The 18,599-nt window shown below is 37.3% G+C and overlaps 1 protein-coding gene across 1 annotated transcript in view; it reads left to right on the forward strand.

Moving 5' to 3' along the window:
* Nucleotides 1-18,599, forward strand: part of TSGA10 (testis specific, 10) — a 169,925-nt gene that overhangs the window by 118,911 nt on the left and 32,415 nt on the right. The window contains exon 14 of the mRNA XM_011969617.1: nucleotides 1,971-2,180. Coding sequence (XP_011825007.1) covers nucleotides 1,971-2,180 — 210 coding nt within the window. The remainder of the gene's footprint in view (nucleotides 1-1,970; nucleotides 2,181-18,599) is intronic.

Raw genomic sequence — 18,599 nt, forward strand, 5'->3', positions numbered from 1 at the left:
CAGAAAACCAAACACCGCATGTTCTCACTCATAGGTGGGAACTGAACAATGAGAACACCTGGACACAGGAAGGGGAACATCACACACCAGAGCTTGTCATGGCAGGGGAAGTGGGGAGGAATAGCATTAAGAGATATACCTAATGTAAATGACGAGTTAATGGGTGCAGCACACCAAAATGGCACATGTATGCATATGTAACAAACCTGCACATTTTACATATGTACCCTAGAACTTAAAGTATAATTAAAAAACTAAAAAAGAAAATAATGTGTATTCTGCTGTTTTTGGATAAAGTACTCTATAAATATTTAGAACCAATTGATTGATAATGGTATTCAACTGAATTGTATCATTGCTGACTTTCTGCCTGCTTGGTCTGTCAATTACTGATACATGGGTGTTGCATTCTCCAATAATAATCTATAATAGTAATCTAGAATAGTATCTCTCCTTGCCATCCTATCAATTTTTTTGCCTCACATATGTTGGCATGTTGTTAGGGACATACACATTAAGGTTTGTTATGTCTTCTTTGAAAATTAACTTTCTGCAATCATTATGTCATACCCTCTCTTTATTACTGATAATTTTCCTTTCTCTGAAATTTGCTTTGTCTGAAATTAATGTAGCTATCCTAACTTTCCTTTTATTAGCATTAACATTTAAATATTAATATTAATTTATTGTAGATAAATAAGATCTTGTTTTCTTATCCACTCTGACCATTTGTCTTAATTGGGGTATATAGATTAGTCATAGTTAAAGTAATTATAGTTGGATTAATATTTCCCATATTTATAAGTATACTTATTGCACTGTTCATTTGTTTGTTTAGTCTTCAGCTGCTCTTCTGCCTTTTTTGGTTTTAACTGAGCATGTTATATGATTCTATTTTGTTTTTTCTCTTAGGGTATTAATTATATTTTCTTTTCATGTATTTATATAGTTATTTGTATCATTATTAATATATGACTCCTCTAGTAGTCTGGATGTTTCATTAGAGCAGATACCACTTACCATTGAATATGTACAGTGACTGGAACGGAGTGTATATTCAATAAATATGTGATGAATGGGTGGGTGGATGGAAGGATGGATAAAAAGTTGGCTTGAAGAATAAGAAAGAGCGAGTGAGGAAGGAAGGGAAGAGATAGAGAAAAAGTAGGAGTGAATTATGGCCAAATAACTTATAGTGGGAGCAAATTATAGTGCTTTACGCTTGTGAAATCACTTGTAAAAACACATAAATGTATTTGCCTCTCAGTTCTCCTTGTCTTCACATTATCGCAAACAAATACTTCTCTGTAGGTGGCAGTGCACTTACATAAGACATTTTTCTAAAAGAAAAGGGTGGGGGTGGAATTATCTTGAACATTCGAAAGCATTTATGTAACTTGAATCTCATAGTTTTAAAAACATGCTCTTATTTCCTATAATGTGGATATATACTTCATTTATACTTGCCCTTAGTCTTTTTCCCTCAGAGGTATTAAAGAGTTATCAGTTTTCATTTTATGACATCATGATTGAAATCAACATGCCAGTCAAGAATTCAAAAACAGGTGTTGTGAGTAAGACAGTGGCTAGCATTTTTGTTTTTAACAACAACAATAGCATTTGTAGTATAAAATAATTGAAACTGGCTAATATAGTTGGTCAAATGATATATCTCAACTAACTTTGGGGCTGGAGACTTTTCAGTGGGAAAAGTTTCTTTTTCCTAAGTACGTTAAAAAGAATGACCAGTTGACCACCCTGCTCGTGAATTATGTAAAAAAAAAAATAAAAACCTGAATTTATATTAGAGTGTTTTGTACATATTGTTACCACCTATATTATCTAAAACTTCATACAAGCTAAATGCACTATTCTTAGATTTGCCCCACTTTGTTTTTCTATGTTGTAGTTTTCTTCCAGTTTAATATGTATGTATACATACATATATATATATAATTTTATTCTTACAGCACTTAAATGCAGAAAGGTCTTACAAGTCCCAGATTTCTACCTTACATAAGTCTGTTGTAAAAATGGAAGAGGAGCTTCAGAAGGTTCAGTTTGAAAAAGTGTCCGCTCTTGCAGATTTGTCTTCTACTAGGGAACTCTGTATTAAACTTGACTCAAGCAAAGAACTTCTTAATCGACAGCTGGTTGCTAAAGATCAAGAAATAGAAATGGTACGTAATATATTTTTAAAATCTTCTTTAAAATGGCTGTTACTGTAAAGTTAGTATAATTTTGGAAAAATAAGTTCTTTTTTATGTAATATTACATCCAGCCATGTCTTTGAACTTAGATTTTATTTTTTTATCTTTAAAATCCAAGAGGTTAGTTTATGACAGCTGTATTCCAAACAGCTTAAGACTGTAACAAAAACTCTTCCTTTGAGCGTGTGATTTGCATTTACCTTTAGCCGGCAGAATCATAAAACACACTGGCATAGCGATCAGCAAAGAACCACGAGGTTGAGGTTTATTTAGCTAAATTTTAACTTTAACGATATTCTTTTAAGCTAAATTTATTTATTGATTGGCCAGGTTCTTTTAACTGTAACTCAGTTGATTGTATCTACTTTGTGCCTGACATTGTACTTGCCACTGGGAGTATAATTTTCAAAAGATACAGGTTCCCGTCCTCAGGGACTTCCCACTGACATACAAGTAATTCGTAATGAATGATATATTAATAAGAGACACTAAAAGCTTTATAGAGGAAATTTCTATTCAGCCCAGGAATATCAGGGAGGAGTACACAAGGAGATACTGAGGAGCTCTAAAGGAATGAGGCATCCCATTCAAAAGGGAAAACAACACAGGCAAGGGTATGGAGTGAATAATAAGTACTTTGTAATGGCTAGTGTAGCTTGCACGGGAGGAAGTGGCTGGGGAGATAGAGCCTGAATTTTAAAGTATGTATAGAAGATGCATAGTGTATTTGAAATACTGCAAAATTTTGGTCATGTTTAAATTTCTGTTATTGCCAAACCCTATTGAACTTTTATTTTTTATTTTTTAATTTTTGAGATGGAGCCTCACTCTGTCGCCAGGCTGGAGTGCAGTGGCACGATCTCAGCTCACTGCAACCTCCAACTCCCTGGTTCAAGTGATTCTCCTGCCTCAGTCTCCCAAGTAGCTGGGATTACAGGCATCTGCCACCACGCCCAGCTAATTTTTGTAGTTTTAGTAGTGATGGGGTTTCACCATTTTGGCCAAGATGGTAGGTCTCGATCTCCTGACCTCGTGATCCTCCCACCTCGGCCTCCCAAAGTGCTAGGATTACAGGTATGAGCCACCGCGCCCGGCCAAACCTTTTATTTTGTTAGTCTGCAGTTGGATAATGTATTTGAGAATCATGTATCTAGTTTGTTTCTGTAAGAGCCACTGTTAATGTTTTAATGAAGTGGTATATGCTGGAATTCTCACTCTTCAAATTATCTTTTATTTAAATAAGAACATTTTAATGATGAAAGTAACTCAAGAATAGGTACTCACTATAAAAATTCAAACAGGCTGTGCATGGTGACTCAACACCTGTAATCCCAGCACTTTGGGAGGCCAAAGCAGATGGATCACCTGAGGTCAGGAGTTTGAGACCAGCCTGACCAACATGGAGAAACCCTGTCTCTACTGAAAATGCAAAAATTAGCCGGGCGTGGTGGCGCATGCCTGTAGTACCAGCTACTGAGGCGGCTAAAGCAGGAGAATTGCTAGAACCCAGGAGGTGGAGGTTGCCGTGAGCCAAGAATCACACCATTACACTCCAGCCTGGGCAACAAGAGCGAAACTCCGTCTAAAAAAAAAAAAAAAGAAAAAAGAAAGAAAAATTTCAAATAATACGTCCTTTAACTTTTTTACTGATGTTTTTAAATTGGAAAAGTCTTAGCTGTTACTCTAACTGACACAAAATGAAGTAGAAATATCAGAACATGTCACACGAAAACTTATTTAAAAATACACTTTGACCAAGTAGGGTATATTCTAGTAATCTTCTTAAAGTTTTGAAATCATTGCCCTTAGCAAAACTATATATAAATCTTGATAATGATTTATATTAATTTAAAAAAATTTAAAGATGTTTACTCCAAGTTTTGTAGCTTACTTCCTGTTCCCAAAGTACTTTTAAGTTACCCTGACATTAATCTTTTTTCTTTTATTTTGCTTTGGAATTTAATTATTTACATCTGCATCTTTATCTCCTCAAAGCAACAGTCTCAACCATCCTATTTATTTTTGTATTCTTTTTAGCTGTAATCTGTATATAGGAGGTACTCAGATAGTTTTCTTCTAGATTAAACTTTTGATTTTGGGATATAATGGTAGATTTACATGCAATCATAAGAAATAGTATAGAGAGATCCTGTGTACCCTTTACCTGGTTTTGCCCAATGGTAATATCTTGAAAAATTATATATATTGCAATACTGTATTAGATATTTGACATTGATTTAGGGTGATGCAGAGCATTTCCATCACAGGAACCATTGTGATGCCCTTTTGTAGCCCTGTCTACTTGTCTCCTATCCCCAAGCCCTCCTTAATTCCTGGCAATCATTAATCTGTCTTCCATTTCTATAATTTTGTCATTTCATGAATATTATATAAATGGAATAATACAATATGTAACCTTTTGGGATTGGCTTTTTTCACTCAGCATAATTCTCTAGAGATTCATCCAGGTTGTTGAATGTATCAATAGTTCATTCCTTTTTATTACAGAAGAATGTTCATCCTGTTGGTGTAACACAGTTCGTTTAACCCTTTACCCACGGAAGAATGTCTGAGTTATTTCCAGTTTTTGGATATTACAAATGAAATGTTTAGGTTTTTGTATGAGCATAAGTTTTCATTTCTCTGTAAATCCCCAGGAGCACAATTTTGGGTTCTTGTGTTAGTTGCGGGATTAATTTTTTAGCCAAGTGCCAACCTGTTTTCCCAAGTATCTGTACCATTTTGCATTCCCACCAAGAATGTATGAGTGACCTAGTTTCTCCACATCCTTGCCAGCATTTGCTGTTGCCACTGTTTTTTAATTTTGCCATTCTGAAATGTGTACGGTACTTTATCATGGTAGTTTTAATGTGTATTTCCTTAATGACTAATGAAATTGAAATTCTCTTTGTGTGGTTGTTTGCCATCTCTCTATCTTCTACAGTGAAACGTCTCTTTGTCTTTTGTCCATGTTCTCATTGGATAGATGTCTTTTTTAATGTTCAGTATGGAGAGTTCTTTCTTCTACATACTAGTTCTTTATCACAGCAGCCCCCAACCTTATTGGCACCAGGGACCAGTTTCATGGAGGACAGTTTTTCCACACACTGGGTGGGCGATAGGGGATGGTTTCAGGATGATTCAAGTACATTACATTTATGGTGCACTGATGTCTGTTATTATTACACTGTGATATATAATGAAATCATTATGCAACTCACCACAATGTAAAATGATTGGGAGCCCTGAGCTTGTTTTCCTGCAACTAGACAGTCCCATCTAGGGGTGATACGAGACAGTGACACCCAAAAGGTGTTGCTTAAGTCCAGTCTACTCGGTAATCTCATTTTGGTTGCTGTCACCGTAGAAAACTCTGCGTCACAAAGATAGGATGTTGGAAACGGAAGCAGGCTTTTCAGTCTTTTTGTGGCAACCTCAGGTTATTCTGCCTCGACTTTAATCCAGAACGGATGGAGATTTGAAATTGTCTCAACGTACTTTTAAAGCCACCATCATTTGTGATCTCAAGCAGTTGATCCTCTTCTGGCACTGACAAAGTCGATTCACCTGGCATATTCACAGATGGGTTGCAGATCCATTCCTTCCAAGTCCAGGGGTCTTTTGTGATTGGGAAATAATGCTCAGACTCTTTTGAACGCTGAGATAGGTGATCATACACCAACTGGGAGAAAGAAGGCCCTGGCTCACCCTCCTTCAAAATCTCCGCCAATGTTTGAAACATGTCAAAGATCCCAGGATTCACTTGTTGCCTCCAATATTCCAGTTTGGCTTTGTTTTGTTTTGTTTTGTTTTGTTTTGTTTTCACTCTGTCACCCAGGCTGGAGTGTGGTGGCGCGATCTCAGCTCACTGCAGCCTCCGCCTCCCGGGTTCAAGCGATTCTCCTGCCTCAGCCTCCCAAGTAGCTGGGATTACAGGTGCCTGCCACCACACCCGGCTGATTTTTGTATTTTTAGTAAGACAGTATTTCACCATGTTGGCCAGGCTGGTCTTGAACTCCTGACCTCAAGTGATCTGCCTGCCTTGGCCTCCCAAAGTGCTGGGATTACAGCAGTTTAGTTTTGAACGCGGCCACTTTATCTGCCAACTTGAACGCAGTTGTCATTCTCCACTGAAGTGACAAATGGAGTTTGTTGAGCAGGTTGTATAGGTCACACAAGTAAGCAAGTTTTGAGACTCATTCTGTGTCACTGAAATGTGCTTCCAGTGGCGACATTTTCTAAAAGAAATCCCTGGAGTTGCTCTCATAACTCAGAAGCTCTGGCCAGCGATACACCTTTAGAAAGTCATCTCACTTCTGTGTGTAAGAGAAGACGTGTTTGCTCTGCATCCATGTCTTCACAGAGCTATGCGAACAGACGTGAGTTAAGGGCATGCACTTTAACGTGGCTGATAATTTTAATCACATCCTGCAAAACATTGTTAAGTTCAGGTGACATTTTTTGGATAGCCAACATTTCTCTATAGATGACACTGTGTAGACTCACATTCAGAGGTGACCTCTTTGACCCAAGTAATGAAATCAGACAGCCATCCAGCCATGGCAACCACTGCATCTGTTCATATACTGACACAAAATGACCAATTTAGTTTTCCTGATATGTCATCATTCAAAGACTTGAGTAGTCTGCAACTGTGATGTTCGTTGGCAACAAAAGTGCGCATAACATATCTTCATGCACATGCTCCTGAAAAATATGTCACACAGAAACAAGCATTGTTGCCTTGCTGTCGACATCGGTAGACCCATCAACCTGGATTGCATACCATGGTGACTCATTAATCCTCTCTAACAATTGTGTTGCAATATCTTCTGTTATTTCATCAATTCATCTAGTTATTGGTGCTAGTCAAAAGAGGAACACATGCCACCTTTTGAACTTAAGCCTCTCCTAAAATTTTATGACATCTATCCTTATCAGTATGCAGGGTCAACTCTCCACCAATAGCAAAGGGCTTCTTAGCATTAGCAACGTGTTTAGCCACTAAAAATGATACTCTCAGTGGAGACACATTCGATGAAGTGGTGGTCTTTAATAATTACTTCTGTTCTTTGTGTTCACATTTTTTTTTCTTTTGAAAAACTCCAAAGCTTGTCTTTTAATACAGGGTGCTTGGTCTCCACGTGGCAAAGCAGTTTTGAAGGTTTCATGATTTCACTGGATAGCCGGTTACCACATTATACAAAGCAGACTTGGAGAATGTGAATCACCTGTTGCAATGAACCTGTAATTTAAGTAGGACTCGGTATCTTCTTTTAAATGCAGCTTTCCTTTTCTTGACAGTCTTAGAGTCTTCTGCTGCCTCATCATTGGGTCTTTTGCCTTTTTCAAAGGAGCTCTCTAGTGATGTTTGTTTTTACTCATTTTGGCTAGGGTTAGCTTGTGGGCTTGCCAAAACTGTGACTGAGACAAGTACTCCGTGCAGGAAAGAGATACGGATGGAAGTGGCGAATAAAAAAATGGGCGGGCCACCTGCAGACTAAAATAAGTGTCAGATTCTGACTTAAAGCCTGCCGCCAGATGCAACTGTACAATTGAAGCACATCAACTCACTTGCCACTATAAAGCCTACCACCAGACGCAACTTAATTGTCACTTGCCACTCAGCGATAGGGTTTTGATATGAGTCTGCAAGCAATTGATTTATTAAAGTCTCTGCGCAGCCAACCCTCTCTGCTAATGTTAATCTATATTTGCAGCAGCTGCCCAGAGCTAACATCAGTGCCTCAGCTCCACCTCAGATCAGCAGGCATTAGATTGTTTTAAAGAGTGCACAACCCAGATCCCTTGCCTGTGTAGTTCACAGTAGGGTTCCACTCCTATGAGAATCTAACGCTGCTGCAGATCTGACAGGAGGCGGAGTTCAGGCAGTAATGCGAGTGATGGGGAGCAGTTGTAAATACAGATGAAGCTTTGCTGGCTCACCTGCCACTCACCTCCTGCTGTGCGGCTCCGACCCTAACAGACCACAGACTGGTAGCGGTCTGTGGCCCAGAGGTTAGGGAACTCCTGCTTTATCAGACATGTGGTTTCCAAATATTTTCTTTCACTAAGTATGTGGCTTGTGGTTTTTTCCTCTTAACAGGGTCTTTCTCAGATAAAAAGTTTTCAGTTTTGATGAAGTCGCATTTATAAATTTTCCTTTTGTGGATTGTGCTTTTGGCTTTAAGTCTAAAAATTATTTGCTATAGCTCTAAATTCCAAAGATTTTCCTACTTCTTATTCTAAATGTTTTATAGTTTTATTTTTCACATTTTATTCCGTGACCCATTTTGAGTTAATTCTGTGTGAAGTGTGAGGTTGACATAGAGGTTCTTTTTTTTTTTTTTTGCCTATGAGTATCCAACTGCTTCTGTACCATTTGTTTAAAAAGCTATCTTTCTGCCATTGAATTGATTTTGTACCCTTGTGAAAAATCAGTTGGGTATATCTGTGTGGGTCTATTTCTTGGTTTTCCATTCTTTTACATTTACCTATATATCTATCTTTCCCCCAATACCACAGAATTTTGATTACTGTAGTTATATATTAAGTCTTTAACTTAGGTTCATCTGCTTTATTCCTTTTTTTTTTCAAAATTGTTTTAGGTATTCTAGTCTCTTTGATTTTTCACATAAATTTTAGAATAATCTTTTTATATCTACAAAAATCCTGCTTGAATTTTGATAGGAATCGCATTAAAATTGCATTAACTTGGGGAGAATTAACATCTTTACTATGCTAAGGCTTCCACTTCATGAACGTGATATGTCTTATTTAGGTCTTCCTTGATTTCTTTTGTTAACTGTGTAGTTTTCAGCATGCAAGTTCTGTACATGTTTGGATTTCCACCTACAAAATGAAAAGAAGTATTCTTTTTTTGAGCTATTGTAAGTGGCATTTTAGTTTTAATGTCATTGTCAATGTGTTCCTTGCTAGTATGTAGAAGTACAATTGATTTTTGTTTTTTTGTTTTCTTTTGGTTTGGTTTTAGAGATTGGGTCTCACTCTGTCACCCAGGCTGGAGTGCAGTGGCACATAGATTACTGCAGTCTTGAACCCCTGGGCTCAACTAATTCTTTCACCTCAGCCTCCTAAGTAGCTAGGTGGCACTACAGACATGTGTCACCATGCCTGGCTAATATTTTGATTTTTGTAGAGATGGGGGTCTTGCTATATTGCCCAGGCTGGTCTTGAACTTCTGGCTTTAGGCAATCCTCCTGCCCCAACCTCCCAAAATGCTGGGATTACAGGCATTAGCCAGCATGCCCAGCCAACAATTTTAATTTTTTTTTTTTTTTTTTTTTTTTTTTTTTTTTTTGAGATGGAGCCTTGCTCTGTCACCCAGACTGGAGTACAGTGGTACGATCTTGGCTCACTGCAACCTCCACCTCCTGGGTTGAAGTGATTCTTCTGCCTCAGCCACCCGAGTAGCTGGGATTACAGGCATGTGCCACCATACCCAGCTAATTTTTGTGTATTTAGTAGAGACAGGGTTTCATCATGTTTCCCAGGCTGGTCTCAAACTCCTGACATCAAGTTATCTGCTCGCCTCAGCCTTCCAAAGTGCTGAGATTACAGGCATGAGCCACTGTGCCCAGCCAACAATTTTAATTTTTGAATGTTTATCTTGTATCCTATGAACTTGCCAAATCCACTTAGTAGTTCTAGGAGTTTTCCTGCAGATTCCATGGGGTTTTCTAGGTAAACAACCACTGTATCTGAAAATTAAGACAGTTTTATTCTTTTCTGATCTGTGTACCTTTTCTTGCCTTCTTGCACTGTTTCATACATAAGCACTATGTCAATTAAGAATGGTGAAAGTGTACATCTTACCTTCTTCCCAGTATTACAGAGAAAGCATTCAGTGTTTCACCACTAGTGTTATCTGTAGTATTTTGTAGTTGCTTTTTATCAAGTAGAGGGATTTTCCCTCTATTCCCATATTTCTAAGAGGTTTTATCATAGATGGATGTTGAATTTTGTCAGATGCTTTTTCAGCATCTAATTATAAGATCCAATTATTTTTCTTATTTAGCCTATTAATATGATAGATCACATTGATTGTTTTTGAATTTTGAACTAGCCTTCCATCCCTGAGATCACTCAGATAATTTTAAATAAGAAAAGAGAAGTTAGGGTCAAAAATATCTATATTGCCACCTTCATTCTCCTATAAAAATAGTTTAAAGCACTATCTGGACCTTTTTGTCGATCTTAGTATTCTTTGCTTTTCTTTCTTTAAAAAATATATTTACTGAGCTATATTTGTTGATGTATCATTCACATAATATACAATATACCCTGGTCTTGATCTTCTATCTCTAAATTAATAGTATATCTATTAACTAACTCTTCTCGAGGAATTTTGAGAGCATGAATTCCAAATATTCTTCCTTTAATATCTTTTAATGAATACTTATGCTATGGATGATTTCCTTAGGCATCATATGAGAAGTGCTTTGGAAAATCTCATATAATTTTTGAAGGAAGCAAAGGATTTTTAAAAATGTAGTCATCACCTTAGGCTACAATGGATTTCAGAACCTAAAACTAGAATAAGGTATTTTCTCCCACTATAGACATTTCGTTACGTTTCCTTCTGGCCCTTTTATTTTCCTAGCCAGATTTTTGTGTTCTTTTGCATAGTTGCAAAATCATATATTAAGTGGATTATTCTACTTTTTTACCATTTCTGTATAAAAAATTAAAAATTTTTAGTAATGTATAAAACAACATGGAAAATTTTTTTACATAAAACTTTTATCACATTTTGCATTATATCCTTAAGACGGATTCCCACAAGTGGAAATTTTGGCACATACAGCCAACGAGCTTTCAAAAAGCCACTGCTTCACAATTAAGAGGAAACATCATGAAAGCAAAAATGGAAACAATAGACCAGTTAGAAGTTGAATAGAGAACCATGGACAGCAGCAGCTAACAAGAGCCCTTCTGGGATCAGAGCAAGCCTCAAAACTTGCCTCAAAACTGCCCCTTCTCCTGTGAGTTTGACAGAGAGTAGAATGGTGGTGATGAGGGGTTGGGGGCGAGGGGAGTAGGGGAAGAAGGGAGACGTTGGACAAGGGGTACAAATTTTCAGCTACAAGGTGAATAAGTTTGGGAGATCTAATGTACAGCATGGTAACTACAGTTAATATACTGTATACTTGAAATTTGCTGTGAATAGATCTCATGTGTTCTTAACACACACATACAATAGTAACTAGATGAGAGAGAGGTGATGGATATGTTGGTTAGCTTAATTGTGACAATCATTTTACAATGTATGTGTGTATCAAAACATCAAGTTATATTCCTTAAGTATGTATAATTTTTATTTGTCAATCATACCTCAACAATGCTTAGGTTAGGAAGTAGTACCCCTTCAAAGGGATCAAATGTAACTGGATCAGACTGTGAAGCAACGTTACCCACAGTTGATTGTCAAAATAAATAGAACAGTCAGCTAGCAATTAATAGAGACTAATAGTTGGATTTGATACCAGTAGGGACAGAGCAGCCAGACACTTAACAGGGAGATCAGAGAGAGACAATCAAAGAGTGCCTGGCTAAATCCATTGTCATCCTAATGGGAGAGGCTAGAATGACTGTGTAAATGCCCATGGGAGGGGATCGGGGTAACTATGTGCATACCCTGAGGAGCAACATCAGAGGCTATCTACTGCAAGGGGAATAGACATCACAGACACAGTCCAGACAAGTAAATAAGGAAATGAGCCAACCATAACAAGCCCCAAGATGGGGAGGATCAGTATTGAGACATGCTACAATATATTATTTAAAATTTCTAGTTTTCAACTCAAAAATTTAACCCTCAAAAAGACAGGAAAATGCAGCCCATCCATAGGAAAATAAAGCAAACAAAAGAAACTGTCTTTTAGAGCAGCTTATTATTTCCTTCTTATTAGTCTCTATTTGATGAGACATTGTTATTACTCCTTCTTTTACTTTTTTCTTTCTTTTTTTTAGTTGACAAATAATAATTGTGTATATTTATGGAGTACAATGTGATATTTTGGTCTATGTATGTAGAAAGATTTGATGTATGTATGGTAGACAGGTTTAATTAAGCTAATAACATATCAACCAAATTATCAACTTATTTTTTGCAGTGATATCATTAAAATTTTATCTTTTAGCAATTTTGAATTATACAGTAGATTATTATTAACTGTGGTCACCATACAGTGTAATAAATCACCAAAACTTATTTCTGCAGTCTAACTAAAACTTTGGACTCTTTGATCAACATCTCCCCTTTCTCCATCCTTCCTCCTCCCACCATTCTACTCTCTGTTTCTATAAAGTCAGCTTGTTTAGATTCCACTTATAGGTGAGATCATACAGTATTTGTTTTTCTGTGCCTGGCTTATTTCAGTTAGCATAATGTCCTCCAATTCCACCCAGGTCACCATGCATGACAGAATTTTTTTTCTTTTAAAAGGCTGTATAGTAGGAGTCCCCAGTCCTTGGGCCGCAGACCTGTCCGGGCCCATACCTGTTACTGCAGACTGATACCAGTCTTAGCCACACAGCAGGAGGTGAGCGGTGGGTGAGTGGGCATTACTGCCTGAGCTCCACCTCCTGCCAGATCAGCAGTGGCATGAGATTCTCATAAGAGCATGCACCATACCGTGAACTGCGCATGCAAGGGATCTAGGTTGCACACTCCCTGTGAGAATCTAACTAATGCCTGATGATCTGAGGTGGAAAAGTTTCATCCTAAAACCATCCCCACCCCCTCTGCTGTCCATGGAAAAATTGTCTTCCATGAAACCAGTTCCTGGTGACAAAAAGGTTGGGGACTGCTGCTGTATAGTATTCCATTTTGTATATATACCACATTTTCTTTATCCATTCATCTATTTTTGGCCTTACTTTACTTCCTTAAGTATGACTTCCTTTATTTCTTTGAACATATTTAAAAGAGCTGCTTTGGGCCGGGTGCGGTGACTCACACCTGTAATCCCAGCACTTTGGGAGGCTGAGGCCGGCGGATCACGAGGTCAGGAGATTGAGACCATCCTGACTAACAGGGTGAAACCCTGTCTCTACTAAAAAAATACAAAAAAATTAGCCGGGTGTGGTGGCGGGTTCCTGTAATCCCAGCTACTTGGGAGGTGGAGGCAGGAGAATGGCGTGAACCTGGCAGGCGGAGCTTACAGTGAGCTGAGATCATGCCACTGCACTCCAGCCTGGGTGGCAGAGTGAGACTCTGTCTCAAAAATAAAAATAAAAAAAGAGCTGCTAAGTCTGACTGTATATGTTTGCTGTCCTTTCTTCTATCAACTTCTTTAAAAGCTATAACATTTAAAAGTAATAATTGTAACAATACATCATTGGACTTGTGACATATATAGATGTAAATGTAAGACACTCATATCACTAATGAGAGAAGGAAGAAATAGAGCTATGTAGGAATAACATTTCTATATTGTGCTGTAAATAAACAGTTCAACAGTAATAGTTGCAGATATCAATACCCCACTTTCAATAATGAAGAGAGCAGCTAAGCAGAACATCAACAAGGAAATACAGGATTTCAACAACACAAAAACCAAACTGGCATTAACATAAATATATAAAACACTCTTCCAACAACAGTAGAATACATAGTCTTCTCAACATGGAAGATCCTCCAGACCAGATCATACATTAGGCCATAATAAAAGCCTCAGTAGATTTAAGAGGATTGAACTTATACAAAGTATGTTTTCCCACCACAGTGGAATTGTTAGGGACTGATAAAAGAAGGTAATTTTGTAAATTCACAAGTATATGAAAATTGAGCAGCACATTCCCAAATAGTGGTGAGTCAAAGGAAAAATCACAAAGGAAAAAAATACTCTGAGATTAGTGAAAATGAAAGTGTACTGTGTCAAAACATATAGGATGCAGCTAAAGCAGTACTTAGAGGGAAATTTATAGCTATAAATGCCTATCTATATTAAAAAAGAAGAAAATTCTTAAGTCACTAACATAGCCTTCCACTTAGAACACTGGAAAAAGGGAACAAACTAAACCCACAGCAAGAAGAATGAAAATAATAATCCAGATTAGAACAGAAACTAGGTGAAGAGAAAACAATCGAGAATCAAAGAAGCCACAAGCTTGTTCTTTCAGAGTATCAACAAAATTGACAAATCTTTAGCAAAGTGACAGACTCAAATTACTAAAATTGGGAATAAGAGAAGGGACATCACTACTAACCTTACAGAAAAAAGTGTCATGGGGAATATTATGAACAACTGAATGCCAAAAATTAAATGTTTAGATGAAATCAACAAATTTCCAGAAAAACACAAACTATTAAAACTGACTTAAGGAAAAGAAGAAAATCTGAATAAACCTATAACCTAAAGAGGTCAAAATAGACATTTTTAAACTTTCATAAAGTAATACCAAGGCCCAGATGGCTTCAGTTGTGAGTTCTTCCAAATGATTCAAGATGCATTGATCCAAAATTTTTGCAAACTCTTCCAAAAGTAGAAGAGAACACTTCTCAGTGCATTCTATGAAGCCATTATTGCCCTGATGCCAAAGCCAGACAAAGACCTCACAGGAAAATCAAACTGCAGACAGTTATCTCTTATGAATACAGGTGAAAAATTCTCAAGAAAATACTGTAACACTGAATCCAACAACACATAAAATGAAATTTACACCATCAAGTAGGGTTTATTCCATGAGTGCTGGGTTGGTTTAACACCTGAAAAATCAGTTAATACGTCATCATATCAATAGAATCAAGAACGAAAACCACACAGGCTTCTCAATGGATGCAGAAAAAACATTTGGCAAAATCCAACATTCTTGTCTGATGAAAACACTCTATAAACTAGAAATAGAAACTTTCTTGACCTCATAAAGGGCATCTATGAAAAACCCACAGCAAACACTGTTTTTAGTGGTGATTGAATGCTTTTGCCTTAAGATCAGTATCAATACAAGAATGCCAACCTTGCCTCTTCTATTCAACATTGTAGCAGAGGTTCTAGGCAGGGCAATTAGGCATGAACAAGAAATAAAAGGCATCTAGATTGGAAAAGAAGTAAAACTATCTCTGTTTGAGGTGACATGATCTGAAATATAGAAAATCCGAAGAATCTACTAAAAAACTATTAGAATAAATGAGCATCAGGGTTGTAGGACACAAGATCAATATCCAGTTATCGTATTTCTTATTTCTATACATTAACAATGAACAATCTGCAAATGAAAATAAAAAAATTCTGTCAAACAGAATTGCATCAAAAAGGGTAGCACTAAAAAAGGACAAATACGGCCGGGCGCAGTGGTTCATGCCTGTAATCCCAGCACTTTGGGAGGCCGAGGCAGGCCGATCATGAGGTCAGGAGATCAAGACCATCCTGGCTAACATGGTGAAACCCCATCTCTACTAAAAATACAAAAATTAGCTGGGCACGGTGGCACATGCCTGTAATCCCAGCTACTTGGGAGGCCGAGGCAGGAGAATCACTTGAACTAGGGAGTCAGAGGTTGCAGTGAGCCAAGATTACGCCACTGCACTCCACCTGGTGACAGTGCAAGACTCTGTCTAAAAAAATAAATAAATAAAGACAAATACTTGTACTTTACAAAACTACAGAACATCATCAGCAGAAATTAAACAAGACCTAAATAAAGGGAAACACATCCCACGTTCATGGGTCCGAACACTTATCGTTGTGAAGATGGCATTACTCCCAAAACTCATCCACAAATTTAATGCAATGCTTATCAGAATCCCAGGTGTCTTCTTTGTAGAAATTGTCAAACTGATCTAAAATTCATATGGAAGTGCAAGTGAACAGCCAAAACAATCTTGAAAAAGGAAAGCAAAGTTGGGAGACTCACACTTCCTGATTTCAAAACTGGCTGCAAAACTAAAGTAATCAAGACAGTGTGGCACTAGCATAAGGAAAGACGTAGAGGTTGATGGAACAGAATTCAGAGTCCAGAAATGGTTTATACATTTGTGCCCAAAAGATTTTTCAAAATACAGGTGCTAGGACAATTCAATGAGGAAAGCATAGTATTTTTGGCAAATGGCATTGGGACAACCTAACATCTATTTGGAAAAGAATGAAGTTGGATCACATGCAAAGATTAACTGAAAATGAATCGTAGCACTATATGTAACAGCAAAAACCATACTAAGAAGAAAATACAGAAGTAAATCTTTGTGACCTTGGGTTAGGCAGCGCTTTCTTAAATACACATCAAAAACACAAACAAAAAAAAAAAAGAATAAATAGATTAAGTAGACTTGATCAAAATAAAAAAAAACCTTCTGTGCTGCAAATGATACCAAGAAAGTGACAAGACGGTGCACAAGATGTGAGAAAACATTTGCAAACCATATATCTGATAAGAGATTCATATTCAAAATATATAGCGGTGTTTCATGCCTGTAATCCTAGCATTTTGGGAGACTGAGACAGGAGAATTGCTTGAGCCCGGGAGTTCAAGACCAGCCTGGACAACATGGCAAAAACCCATCTCTACAAAAAATACAAAAATTAACCAGGTGTGGTGGTGTGCGGTTGAGAGCCTGAGGTGGGAGGTTTGCTTCAGTGAGCCATCTTCGTATCACTGCACTCCAGCCTGGGTGACAGAATGAGACCTTGTCTCAAAAACCAAAGCACAAAAAACTTAATAACCCAATTAAAAAACTAGGCAAAGGATATTAATAGACATTTCTCTACATAACATACATAAATGGCCAATGAACACATGAAAAGATGCTGAACATCATTAATAAAAAAATGCAAATCAAAACCATACTATTTCACAACCACTAGGATGGCTATAATCAGAGAGAAGATAAAAAATGTTGACAAAAATGTGGAAAAAGTGAAACCCTTATACATTGCTGGTGGAAATGTAAAATAGTAAGGCAACTTTGGAAAACATTTTGGCAGTTCCTCAAAGTGTTAAAAATTAGATTACCTTACAGCTCATAAATGTCACTTCCATCTATTCAAGAGGAATGAAAACATGTCCATACAAATACTTGTATGCAAAGTTTCATGGCAATATTCTTTGTAACAGTCCCAAAGTATAATAAATCAAATATTTTTAACTCATGAATACATCTGTGATTTATCTATGCAATGGAATATTATTAGGCAATAAAAGTAATGAAGTTTTGATACCTGCTAAAACATTGATAACTCTTAAAAACATTATGCTAATAAAGGAAGCCAATCACAAAAGACTGCATACACATTGTTTGTTTCTATTTGTATGAAATATCCAGAATAAGGCAAATAGTAGAAAATAGTTTAGGGGTTGCCTAGGGTCAGATAAGGTTCTGTGTTGGTTTTTTGTTTTGTTTTGTTTTTTGCTTTTTTTTTTTTTTTTTTTTTTTGAGACAGGGTCTCTTTCAGTGGCCAAGGCTAGAGTGCAGTGGCACCATCTTGGCTCACTGTAGCCTCGACTTCCTGGGCTCAAGCGATTTGCCACCTCAGCCTGCTGAGTAGCTGGGACTACAGGCCTATGTCACCTTGCCTGGCTAAGTTTTTGAATTTTTTGTAGCAATGGATTTTCACCATGTTGCCCAGGCTGGTCTCAAACTCCTGAGCTCAACCAATCCACCTACCTTGGCCTCCCAGAGTGCTGAGATTACAGGTGTTAGCCACCATGCCCAACCTTGAGTTTCTTTTTGGGATGATGAAAACGTTCTCACATTGGATTGTGGTAACAATTGTACAACTGTGTTAATATGCTAAAAATCATTGATGGCATGCGAATTATATTTCAAAAAAGCTATTGTCAAAAAAATCATGGTTCATTTTCTACTCCTGCCAGCAAAGTATACGCGATTGCCATTGCCCAACGTAACGTTCATTAACGCAAACTAACACATTTGCCAATTAGATAGACTAGAACAGTGTCTTCGGTAGAGTTTTTCCAGTTCGGCTCAAAGAGAGTTTGCTCCCAGTGTGCATTTAATAATGACCTTTTCGATGGTCAAGACTAGAGTGGGGAATGCTGGTGGCGTCGACTGGGCAGAGGCCAGGGAGACCGCTAAGCATCCTGTCATGGATAGTGCTGCCCCCACTCCAAATAATTATCCAACCCAAAACATCAGTAACGTTGAGGTAAGAAGCCCTGAACTGGTAATGGCATCTTGTTTTAGTTTATTTGATTACTAGTAAGGGTAAATTTTCCCTATACATTTACAATTTAATCGTATTTCTCCTTTTGTAGATTTTCTGATCATTATCATTCAGCTCATATTTCTCATCAGTGTATATGCATTCTTTATGCTAGTAGAGATATAAACTATTAATTTTATTTACTAAGTTTATTTGTCTTCCAGTTGTTTCCTTTGGTTAAGTTTATATTGACTATCAAAAT

Source organism: Mandrillus leucophaeus, unplaced genomic scaffold (genome assembly GCF_000951045.1).
Source record: "Mandrillus leucophaeus isolate KB7577 unplaced genomic scaffold, Mleu.le_1.0 Scaffold9, whole genome shotgun sequence".
In the NCBI taxonomy this organism is placed as follows: domain Eukaryota; kingdom Metazoa; phylum Chordata; class Mammalia; order Primates; family Cercopithecidae; genus Mandrillus; species Mandrillus leucophaeus.